The sequence below is a fragment of the Crotalus tigris genome, unplaced genomic scaffold, assembly GCF_016545835.1.
Source record: "Crotalus tigris isolate CLP2741 ecotype Arizona unplaced genomic scaffold, ASM1654583v1 scf7180000019663.277103, whole genome shotgun sequence".
Classification (NCBI taxonomy): domain Eukaryota; kingdom Metazoa; phylum Chordata; class Lepidosauria; order Squamata; family Viperidae; genus Crotalus; species Crotalus tigris.
The window spans coordinates 165,444-178,193 of record NW_024097650.1 but is presented as its reverse complement, the minus strand read 5'-3'; the positions used below and the strand labels follow the sequence as shown (position 1 = coordinate 178,193).

At 38.8% G+C, this 12,750-nt stretch overlaps 1 protein-coding gene across 1 annotated transcript in view; it reads left to right on the top strand.

Annotated features, from left to right (window-relative positions):
• KDM5A (lysine demethylase 5A) overlaps positions 1-12,750 on the top strand; it is a 50,255-nt gene that overhangs the window by 17,057 nt on the left and 20,448 nt on the right. The window contains exons 11-19 of the mRNA XM_039364137.1: positions 978-1,159; positions 2,026-2,188; positions 4,229-4,348; positions 6,337-6,531; positions 7,163-7,344; positions 7,524-7,648; positions 9,531-9,681; positions 11,068-11,182; positions 11,835-12,190. Coding sequence (XP_039220071.1) covers positions 978-1,159; positions 2,026-2,188; positions 4,229-4,348; positions 6,337-6,531; positions 7,163-7,344; positions 7,524-7,648; positions 9,531-9,681; positions 11,068-11,182; positions 11,835-12,190 — 1,589 coding nt within the window. The remainder of the gene's footprint in view (positions 1-977; positions 1,160-2,025; positions 2,189-4,228; positions 4,349-6,336; positions 6,532-7,162; positions 7,345-7,523; positions 7,649-9,530; positions 9,682-11,067; positions 11,183-11,834; positions 12,191-12,750) is intronic.

The window sequence follows — 12,750 nt, the reverse complement described above, 5'->3', positions numbered from 1 at the left end:
TGGGTTCCTATGAGGACTAATTGATGTGCCTGATCTGTATTGCATAGTGCTGAGTAGAATAGTCAGCCCATAGATGTGGGTTTGTAGGGATGTGTGAACTGTAATTTTGCTTTGGATTCCATACTTTGGCCAACTAAGGAACGTTGGAGTGATAGTGCCAGTGTATGGGATGGAGAATAGAGAGTTCAGAGGCAAGAGCAGGATATACTGTACTTATATGGCTTATTGAATGCAACTGGTCTAGAGCTGGGCCCTACACCCATAAGACAGAATTTAGAATGAGGCAGTACATTATGGCATAGCCCAGTGGTGGCGAACCTAGGGCATGCGTGCCAGAGGCGGCACTCAGAGCCTCTCTGTTGGCACGCGCGCCACTGCCGCCAGCAGCAGGTCCATCAGGCCGCCCCCGGAGCAGGAGTCACGCCCAGCACAAAGGAGGCGAAGCGGCCGACTAGCAAGCTCGAGTAGAGATGGTAGAGCAGAGGTCACCAACCATTGTCGATTGGTGGACTGGAAGAAAAGGGAGGGGGAAGCATTTTCCATGTGTGCATGCGCGCACCAGGCCGCAAGCACGTATATGCTGCAAATGGGGCGGGGCTAGTGCTTGCGTGATCCTAGCCCTGCCCCATTTTTTTGTGGTGCAGCGCCTTGTATCGTCACCCTGCAGCGCACCGGCAGCCATTTTTGTACCTTGCAGCATGGTGGCCCATTTTTCCGCCCCCAGTTTTTGCGTGCCAGAGGCAGCACTCAGAGATGCCTCCCTGCCCCCCCCCTCCCCGAGGGCACCACAATGCTGATGCGGCCCTGGCACTTTGTGATAAATTAGTGGGTTTTGATTTGCGGTTTGGGCATTCACTCTAAAACGTTCGCCATCACTGGCATAGCCACAAAATATAAATACTAAATATATTTGTGATTTTGAGCAGCACACTGATTTCTTCCTGGTCACTTTTTTATGGACTTTGTTTTGTTGACAGGAATATGCTCTTTCTGGTTGGAATCTTAATAACATGCCAGTCCTGGACCAATCCGTCCTTGCACACATCAATGCTGATATTTCTGGCATGAAAGTGCCTTGGCTTTATGTGGGAATGTGCTTTTCTTCTTTCTGTTGGCACATTGAAGATCACTGGAGCTATTCCATCAATTACCTGCATTGGTATGGAGGGTGTTTTATATATATATGCTTCTAATGATAACAGAGATAAGGATTGACATTGTTTTCCCCCCCCCCAGCAAAGTGTAAATCGGGTCTTTGCATAGGATTGAAGAAAAAGCATTTGTCACAAGTGTCTGAATATAGTGTGGGAGTGGACATGTGTTCTCACAAACCATATAGCTACATTCTAGTACTGGAACATGTATGTTGTGGAAATATCAGTAAGAAAAAAAATTAGATTAGAAATTAAATTTGATCCACAGTTGGGTTCCCATCTTATAACTGGTTTGCAAATGTTCATGTTCTTAAATATGATTTGTGAAAGTGGCTAGGAATATTAGATAGGCTTTATGTATATTCCTATGTCCCATACATTCCTATATGCCAGGAAAGAGTGGCTTCTGATTTTCCATTTGTAGTTAAATTATAACCTCCAATATCGTCACAGTTTGCTCATCCCTAGCATTTAGTTCAATCTAACACAAAAGATTATGATCTGATCTGATTATGCTTTAAATTAAAGCTATTGATGGTCTATAAAATAAATAATAAAATATGCTGGGAAATATTTTAAATACATCAGAAAGATAAAGTTTCTTTTCAACTTTTCAGATGCGCAGAGTAAATACTGCAAATTGAATAAATACTTTTTATCATTTTATATAATTTGGGTTGGTTGCAGCTAAATTATGGAAGATTATTGTTTTCTTTCTCAAGTCCATGCAGGAAGCTAATGAGCAAGTTGTCAACTCTTGGCCTGGCTGCAGCACTTTTTCTGATATATATTTGCATTTGTTGATTATAATTGGAAGCTTCAATAGAACATATTTTATACCATATGTTTTCTTTTGGATAATGGACCATAGGGGGGAACCAAAGACGTGGTATGGAGTGCCTTCCCATGCAGCAGAACAACTGGAGGCCGTTATGCGAGAACTGGCTCCTGAGTTGTTTGAGACCCAGCCTGATCTTTTGCACCAGTTAGTCACTATCATGAACCCCAATATTCTTATGGAACATGGTGTGCCTGTAAGTAATGCAGACTCTTTCTAAGTTTAACAGTTTATGCGCCACAGAATAAATTAGAAGATAATTGTTAAAACATTTCAGTTCATTTTCATATTCTGTGTGCCAGATAGTGTCTTTGTAGATCCACCTATGGATATTCTGTAATCGTTGGTTTTCTGAATTATTCTGCCTTTCAGTACTGTTATTTGTAGACCCCTTTATGGTCAGAATCTAAATACACTATTCATTCCTCTTTGAAAAAGCAATTTTAAATCTAGTGCACCTGTCTTTAGAGAGGATGGACCTGGCCATAATACTAAAGTGAACTCTAAATTTAGTATATTTTTCATGCAACAGACAAAATTGGTTCATACAGTGTATGCTTCCATGTGTGCCTAAAATTGCATTTGTCATCCTGCCTAGTCTAAAATCTATTCTAGATTCTACTTTGGCAGTTACCCATTTCCCCATTAGTATATTGAGGGTTTATTCTGCATGCTTTATTTATATAAAGACTAAATTGGCATGGTACAGTTTACTTGATTCCTAAAACTAGATAAAGCTTTGGATCATTTTCTTCAATGAATAAATGAACAAGCATGTATTTGATTTATTTGTTTAATTGGTTTCTCTTGTCTAGTTTTAGCACATGAAAGATTCACAGCTACTGTGAATCTTTTTAGCAGAAACATAGGATATAAATATTTAAAGACATGCTTGTAGCTGAGGTGTTACCTTTCATTTTCAGTTATGTAAGTGTGACTGTTGTGATCATGTAGTATGCTACATAAAAGTTGCAGTTCAGGTTTGGTAGAAGTTGCAACTTGCACAAGCGATGCTGTTTCATTTATAAATTGGCTCAGGATCTAGCACTGTATAGTAAATTGCTATAATTTAAGTTGAACCCTTTAAGAACAATGCATTTAATATTTCAGAAATAAGGTTACATAACATAGATATATGAGCATCAATCTTTTTTTTTTAAACAGGCATATTTTGGAATTAAAAAGTATTGCCAACTGCTAAATGATATTCAAATCTCTTTTATATTTTATCAACAGTTTCTCTATTCTTTGTTAAGAAAAATAACATATGCTGCAATCCAAAAGCTTTTAACCTTGAAGTAGGATTTATCTTCCAGGTCGAGTAGCATGGGATTCAAAGCACATGTAAAAATGAAATGGAATCTCTTTTATATTCTGTGCCAGTTGAAGTAGCTGCTTGTTGAATAGAGTCTCTGAAGTCCTTGAAGGAAGTACAGGAAGAAATGATGTGCATGTGATACAGGAAAAGTTCAAGCACATGTTAGGTTTCCTTGCTAGAGCTAGCATCTAGAGCAATGGTTCTCAAACTTTTTAATGCCGCGACCCCCAACTGGTCGTAAGTCGAGGACTACTCAACCGGTCGTAAGTTGGGGACTACTCAACTGGTGCAGCACTGTTTGCAGAATGGGACTTTTGGCGGGCTCAGTAGGGCAGAGACAGCCTGGACAATTCCTATTGGCTTTTGAAAGCCAATAGAATTAGACTCTATTCAAGAGAGGCTATTCTATTGGCTTTAAAAGCCAATAGAATAAAAGTGAGTAGCACAGCTAAGGAAAAGGGGGAAAAAATGGTGGACTGCGTTGTTTGGCGACCCCAAATGGGGTCCCGACCCACAGGATGAGAACCACTGATCTAGAGAACATCTTACAGTCATTCAGAATAAATGACTGCCACAAGATAAATCTTGCCTGCAGTAGTTAGCACCACTCCCAAAGCACTGATTTTTCAACAGATAAACTGGTGATTTGCTTCTAGTTGCCTGTTGCTACCCAAGATATGCAATTCCCAGTTTATTTTTATCCTCTTTCTGGGTAAATTAGTATAATTATAAACAAAGTAGTGGCGTGTAGTCAACTACCATTTTCTTTTTCTAAGAACCAAGGACCTCCCATAGTATTCTTGGTGATAACATTAATTTGTTAGCAGTTTAGCTAGTTGTTTAATTCTGCTTTGGAAAATTGTTAATTGTGCAATGTTTATATTTTTTTTCTTCAAAATTTTTATTTCTTGTATTTAGGTGTACCGGACCAATCAGTGTGCTGGCGAATTCGTTGTGACTTTCCCCCGTGCCTATCATTCTGGATTTAATCAAGGCTACAATTTTGCTGAAGCTGTGAACTTTTGCACTGCTGACTGGGTCTGTATGTGCCTAGCATAACCTAGATTACTACCAATAATTTTCCTGGGCAATAAAAATTGATGATATTTTAGTAAAGGGAAATTAAATAGAGCTCATCTGAAAGATATTTTGGCCAAACTTTAAACAACAAAGTAGTTTGTAAATGGATTGCATTGGATAGTATTTTAACTATTTGTTAATTGGTTTGTTAATTAGTTTCCATTTCTTTAGTTTCTTGCTGCTAATGTGGAACTAGGCAGCCAATTATAATTCGATATACAAAATTATGAAACGTTTTTACATCTTCGTGTCTACTCACTTAGCTCCTTTGTATGCCTCGCACTCTTCATACTTCCCAGTCATAATATTGTGATAAATATTTACAGATAATGGAATAATCAAAAGCAGTTTTAAAGTAATATTCTCTTCAGTCCAAAACCTAGGAATTTGAAATCATGCAACATTTCTAGCAATTGTGAGATGTAATATTGGGGCTGGTATGTGGAGGTTACATCATCCATTTGAAAGTTAAATCCTATGCACTTTGGATAAATAGAGATATGTTCACTAATAATTTATTGGTCCTAAATTGAAGTCGATTAATTTTATTATAGAATATATGAATTGGTTATTCTATTAAATAGTTCTACTTTTGTGCTGCTTGAAGTAAGAAAGATAAATGCATCAAGATAATGTACAGAAGAGGCATCTTATGCACTATATTTGCATTTGACAAGCATACAGAAATAAAATATGAAAATAGACAAATAGCTTGCAGAATGAATTTATTTCTAGTTAGGATGAATGAAGAGAAGTTCTCATTTTATGAAATCATCTTTAAGGTGTAATATTGGCTGCCTATTAAGTAATATGCAGGCTATAGGTATCTTATTGAATGAACAGACTTGTTTGCCCTGCATCTATATTAAACAACACAGTATTACTATGTCACTGATTTAAAAATGAAATCTATTGCTGTAATGGCTGTTAGATTTTTGTGTAGGATATTATTATATATACAATAATGTGAAATCACAGCTTCCAGTCTTTAGCCGGTATTGGCCTTTATATGCACAGAACTATTTTATATTTTTTATTTAGGTTATCAGATTTATTTGCCATCCATTTCACGATTCAGGTGACTGAATGGCTTAGATCAAGATAAAACAAATATTCAGTGATCATAAATATAAAATTGATTAAATTATAAAAATTAAAATAAGCTTAAAAACAAGGGTTTGGAGGGGAGAGGTAGGGAGCCTTCTCTGTTAGTACACCAACCAGCTTTAGGCAGCAGCTTGTCCTTTAGGACCCCACGCCATTTGACATAGCCAGGTTTTAAGTCTTTTCCAGAAGGCTAAAACGGGGTGGGGGGGGTGGGGGTGGATCTTGCCTCCTGAGCCAAAATGTGGGTAGGAGCCACTTTAAAATAATATTTTATTTTTTTATTTCAATGTTATTACCAGTATTTAATATATTTAAATATTTGAAATATTTAACTAAATTGTACATGTGCATTTAATTTTGAATTTACTCTGATCCAATAATTTTGGCTTAGGTTCCCTAGGCTAATATGAAAAGCTGGGGTCTTGTTGCGTTTATTCATGTTTACTGCACTGTAGCTTTTTTTGGTCAACTGATGGGAAAGAATACAGCTACAGGCCAGAAAGGTTGATTGGAGATTGGCAATTTCAGGCTTGTTAAGATGAAAATTACATCTCTTGAAATCCATTTCCTGCACCCAATCACTCAACCATTTTCCTTGTCATTATTTTTCATTTCATTGAAGAGTTTTAGTCACTATGACTTCTAGAAACATTATCCTTGGGTATTGAACTACACAGTGCCTGATGTAATTTCCTACGCCTTTAGTTAGTACCATTTTATCTGTTTTTCCGTTTGTCTTTTAATTTCCTGTATGTCAGGCCAGGAGCAAAAAATAGGTCGGCAATCTACTAGGACATTTGTTCTAAATCAAAAGCTGTCTGTGTACCTTGCATTTCTAGCTTCCAATTGGACGGCAGTGTGTGAACCATTATCGACGCCTGAGACGTCATTGTGTGTTCTCTCATGAGGAACTAATCTTCAAGATGGCTGCCGATCCTGAGTGTTTGGATGTTGGGCTGGCTGCCATGGTCTGCAAGGAAATGACTCTCATGACAGAAGAGGAGGCGCGCTTAAGGGAGTGTGTTATACAGATGGTGAGCTTAGGGCAGACATGTCAAACACAAGGCCCAGAGGTTTCATGTGGCCCATGAAGCCATCCTGGAAACAGTGAGGGAACGGCCCCCACTGCCTTGGCCCTGGCCCTGGCCCTGGCCCTGGCCGAGGCCAGCTGGGAGCCAATGTACAATTTTGTGGTGGCCATCTATGCTGAAACACATTCAGTCTTAGCTCCACAAGGCCGTCTAGAAACAGCGAGGAACCAGCCCCTGCCGCGTCGGCCCTGCCCCCTGGGTGCATGCTGGGGAGGTGTCACCCTTTGTGAGGAATGAAGAAATGCACCATGCCTTGGTGCTTGCCCCGGTCCCACCCCCTTCTGCCAGAGACCCTCAGATCTGTCCACTCCTACCCAGGCCCCCTTGACGCGAACGATGTAGAGCTGGCCATGCCCACCCAGTAGGCCACACCCACTCCATCCACAGCCCCCCTGCCGCCCCGAGGGCAACTGCAGTGCTGATGCAGCCCTCAATGAAATTGAGTTTGACACCCCTGGCTTAGGGGGATTTTGAAGGGGTTGGGGCTGAACAAAGAAAATGTATGGCCCCCTTTAGGGAAGACTCACACTTCTTGGTTAAGAACTTTATCAGATCTTGCCTATTTTTACTCCAGGGAGTGCTGATGTCGGAGGAGGAGGTGTTTGAGCTGGTTCCAGATGATGAGCGGCAGTGTGCAGCCTGCAGGACCACCTGTTTCTTGTCTGCCCTTACATGTTCCTGTAATCCCGAGCGGCTTGTTTGTTTGTGTCATCCAAATGATTTGTGTTCATGCCCTATGCAGAAGAAGTGTCTGAGGTACGATTCCCCCATATTGCTCAAACATCCCCCTCTTTAAAATGGGACAATCTTTTCCGTTAAAACAGCAAGGAATCCTTGACTTTGTATATTGTGACCAGCTTCAGAATGGTAACATCTGTCCCACTTCTTCCTTAATGAGCGTGGCAAGATCTTTGAAAGCTCTTGTTTCTTTCCAGATATCGATACCCACTGGAAGACTTCCCTTCTTTGCTATATGGAGTGAAAGTCAGAGCACAATCTTACGATACTTGGGTCAGCAGGGTCACAGATGCGTTGTCTGCCAATCTCAGCCACAAAAAAGGTTAGATGCGCTTTTGTTTCCTAGAAAAACTTGTTCGGGGAAATTCTGGATAATAAATTAAAATGTTCCAGCTTAACAATATCACATTTCCAAACCGAAATTCGGAAAGCGAAACATGAAAGTTGAATCAATTATTTAAGAAAATTATTTCCACATAGGTATTATGATATAATATGTAGAATGTTACTTAAGGAGCAGAGACATTTGTGTTTTAGTACCGGTTTAGCCTTTGATGCGGTTTGTTCTAACCCAACCGCAAAGAAGTAGGCAGATAAGAATATAAAATCCGGAGGCCCAGAAAAAACCCATTCATGTAAATGTATCACCTCATCCATCTGAAATCTATCCAGATTGCAACATATATAATAAAATACAGATAATCCTTGCTTAACAGTGGTTACTGGGACTAGCAGCTCCAAAACTAAGTGATGCAGTTGTGAAGCAAAACATCGTGTGAGCCCACTGACTTACAATAACAGTTGTGGAAATTCAACTTGCTCTCATTAGGTGAATTCTGCATGATCACTGTTTGCAAACTCTTGCCTACTGACTGCTTGTTGGTAGTTGGTAGTGAAGCTTGCAGATAGCAATCATATGACCCTGGGACTTGTTCAGAGAAGTTTTGGATGGTAGATGGAAATTTGGAGGGTAAAGAAACATGAAAGGGAACCACCAGTTCACTGTGTAATTCCAAGCTGGTTGCCAAGCACCTGAATTATGATCACATGACCATGGGGATACTGCAACAGTTGCAAGTACGAGGAATAGTGATAAGTATCCTCATGCAGTGCTGTTACAACTTTAAACAGCTACTAAACAAGTGTTCGCCGAAGGAGGACTAACTGCTTAACAGTTTTCATTTAATAGACAATAATATATAATAGCATTCTGTGCCCCTTGACATATAGTCATGTTTGGCCACATGACCACGGAAGTGTCTTCAGACAATGCTGGCTCTTCCGAGTAAGAAATGGAGATGAGCTCCTCCTCCTCCGAGTCAGACATGATTATACAGGGAAAACCTTTATTTTTATCTTTAATATGTAATAAAGCTATAATACATGGTATATGTGTATTTTTATTATACACACACACATATAAGCGCACAATGTTTAAGAAAGCTAAATATAACACCATTAAAATTACATTGATATATGCCATCCTGAGCTCCTTGGAAGAAGGGAAAGATGAAAAATTAAATAAATTAAGCAGGCATACAATCCTTTTTAAGTCTTAAATATTGATGAAATAATAGGTTTATTTCAAACTATAATCATACATGAATTTCAAGAATATTAGACTAACTAGTGTCCAACTGTGTAAGGTAGTTCAAACTTAATTAAGCAAAGTCATATGCACAGGTATTAAAATCTGAAAAAAATCAGGAAAACCTCTATATGATACTCTAGAATCAGTAAAATGATATACATAGGTCTCAAAAATATTAATCAGATACTGTGTTTGCTTCTTTGAAAAAGATTAATATAAGTTTTAAAATTTTCTTAGCCGTTTTCTTTAGGGCAGGGGTCAGAGAGAGAGAGCTGCTGCTGCTTTCTGCTGCTTCATGCTTCTTGCTGAGACGCAGCAAAGGCAGGAGCCCTGCCAAATAAGCTTGTCAGCTTGTCCGAGAACAGCATGAGGCCACTCTCTTCTTTACACACACACAGAGAGAGAGAGAGAGGGGGGGGGAGAAGGGAAGTACAAGTGCCTTTCTCTGTCTCTGTAAATGGCAGGAGGCTGGGAGCCGCAGGAGAAGACTCAAAGAGCCACATGCGGCTCTGGAGCCGCAGGTTGCTGACCGTGCTTTAGGGCATTCTGTAAAATCTGTATTGGAGCAAATGACTTAACAGCCAATTTTTTATTTTTTATTTTTATTTTGCAGATGTGATTGAGCTGAAAGTAATGTTAGAAGATGCTGAAGACAGGAAATATCCAGAGAACGACCTCTTCCGTAAGCTAAGGGATGCTGTGAAAGAGGCAGAGACTTGTGCTTCAGTAGCCCAGCTGCTTTTGAGCAAAAAGCAAAAGCACAGGTATGAGCAGGCATTTAATTTTAAAACCAGCCACGTGAAATGTTCACGGCTCTTTGATAAAATAATAAATTGTCCTTTGCCAAATGGACTCTTTTCAAGTGGAACAAATCAGCTGATATATTGTCAGAAGGACAAAAATAATGGAAGCAATATTTTCAGTTGTCTGAGTTGTGCTCTGAAAAAAAAATTACAAGAGTGAGCAAATTGGAAAACTTGCGCAATGTTTTAATAAGTGTACATATTAAAAATGTTTGCAAATTTATTTAACAAACTTATTGCAGTATTGGTATTTGGGAGTTGCAGTATTAATTATTTTTAGCCAGTTTTTAACAAGCAACTAAAGAGAGGTGTTTTTCCTAGTACTAAATCTGCCCTTTGTCAGGATTATTTATGGAAAGTCAATATCTCACCATCAGAACTTACAAGCCACTTCTCCTACATGGTGCCTTGACTTGAAATATCTTCAGTATGCAGACATGGTGCTGATTTAAGCTTAAACTGATTAATTCTTTCTGAACATTTTTATCTCTTCACTTATATATTTAATGTTATTATTGTGTAATAGAGAATTAATAACAAATCTTAAAAGTATTAAACTATAAACATTTGTGTGAGAGTGGAATAACACAGCCTGTTCTTCAACAGCATTAATCAAAATGACAATTCTGTAACAATTAAGAGGTCTTTTCCTTCATGGCACTTGTCTAACTTCACTGAATGGCCTATCCAGAGAAGAGCTTCTAACAATAACAGAAATGTAGTCCTCAGTTTATGAGGGCAATTTGGAATGGAATTTCCATCACTAGATACATTGTCATATGACCACGCTGCTTACCAGCATCAATTGCTAACATCCCAGTTACCATCGTTAAGTGAAGATCTCATATGACCTCAACTTCCAACTTCATGCTGGCTTCTCCATTGACCTTGATTGTTGGAAGCCAGCAGAAAATGTTAGAAATCACAATCCCATGACTGTGGCTAGCTGTGATGTTATTACCATGAGCCGGCTGGAGATGCTACAATGGCCAGAACTATGAGGACACATTGAAAGTATCCTTTGTTCAGTGCTGTCATAACTTTTGAATAATCAATAAATGAATGGTCATAACCTAAGGACTACCTCTGTATGGGAAGACACTTTTCTTTAACTGTTCCTACCTCTTAAGCCATTCTAGCTTTTAAGACTAACGTCAACTTTGATTAAGCTTGCTTAATTTTGTCTATTAAAAGATTGTTAGTCTTTTCAGCATCAATTTTGATGGATACTTCTGAAACTAGTAAATTTATGAATCTTATTTAAGCTTTAAAGTAAAAATCTATATAAAATTAGTAACAGGAAATATACATGCAATTTACACTATTCTCTTTCCTTTTATATAATAGACTGAATTCAGACAGTGGAAGGACACGGACTAAACTGACTGTAGAAGAACTGAAAGCTTTTGTTCAACAGTTGTTCAGTCTTCCTTGTGTCATCACTCAGGCTCGTCAAGTAAAGGTGAGTTTTTGGAGAAGGTTGCATTTGGATAGAGTTAAAAGTTGCTATACAAATACTTCTTAAAATGAAATTTTATAAAATAAGCCATTAGAGTCTCTTGACAACATTTTAAGGGGGAAGTTGCAAATATTGTTTCCTGTTCTGTTTCGTGTAGGGATTTTTTTTTGAACTGTCATAAGTTTTATTTTAACAATTTTTGTGCACTTGAAGTGCAATAAAAATAAAAAAAGATTGATATTCAACTGGTAGTGGATGTTTCTCGTTTAAAGAAGTGGGCTGAATTAAAACAAATAGTAATCAATTGACTATTGCAGTATTCTGGGAAGCCCAAATGTGTGCAGAGGTGAAAGTATTAATTTCAGTCAATTAATTTCAGCAATTCCGTTTTAAGATTTTGACTGTTGTTTTGAACCAAGGTACTTGGAGCAAGTGAATATTTTGTTTCTAGGTCCTCTCAAAACCCTCAAAAAGTGATTTCCATTAACGTAAATGGTTGATTTGATATTGTTTGCTACAAGAATTGTTTTGAGAATACTATTTTTTTTGCCTGCCTCAAACAAATCTAGCTAAAAACATTCAGATATTCATTTGATGTCTGTAATTACGTCTATCACTGTGTTGAATGGTCACTTTGCTCTAAACCCTTTTAAAGAACCTGCTGGATGATGTCGAAGAGTTTCACGAGCGTGCCCAAGAGGCTATGATGGATGAGGTCCCAGACTCATCCAAGTTGCAGACGCTGATAGACATGGGCTCTGGACTCTATGTGGAACTTCCAGAATTACCTCGCCTAAAGCAAGAGCTTCAACAGGCACGTTGGCTGGATGAAGTGCGGGTGACTCTTTCAGATCCTCAGAGAGTCACCTTGGATTTGATGAAGAAACTGATAGACTCAGGGGTGGGCCTAGCACCACACCACGCAGTGGAGAAAGCCATGGCTGAATTGCAGGAGGTGCTTACAGTTTCAGAGAGGTGGGAGGAAAAAGCCAAAGTCTGCCTACAAGCAAGGTGAGGGGTGTTTTGTTCATTGTCTTTATGGGTCCATCAGGAATTGAGGGTGTTTCAAAGGCTATCTACCAAAATATGGTATGCAATTTTCTTTGGATAAAATCATAAAGGGAGGGGAATAGAAATTTTTTATTAATGAAATCAGCATGTCTGAAAAGATTACATTGCTAAGCCTTTCTAAAGATAGTGTTAGGAAAGTCTTTTGAAATCATGTTTATGTGTTCTAGCTTCAGACTCTGAGTTAGATTGGGTAGACTGCTTGAGGAGTCCTTATCTGTCTTAAACTTGTTGATCCACTTGAGCAAATCATTTTCGGCCTTGACATTGTAGCTCTTTACCCTTATCTGGATTAATGCAATGTGCTGTACGTGGAGCTACCTTTCTAGACTGAAACCAATCTTAAATGCTCTGCCTTCTTTAGTAGGATTAGCTCTTGTCACCAGCATTTGGATTATAGTACACTGGTACTCTGGATTCTGGATTCCCAAATCTATTTCCAGATTCTGATCTGGAAAGCCCTGTATTGCTTGGTATCTAGATATACGCAGGACCAATTTTTC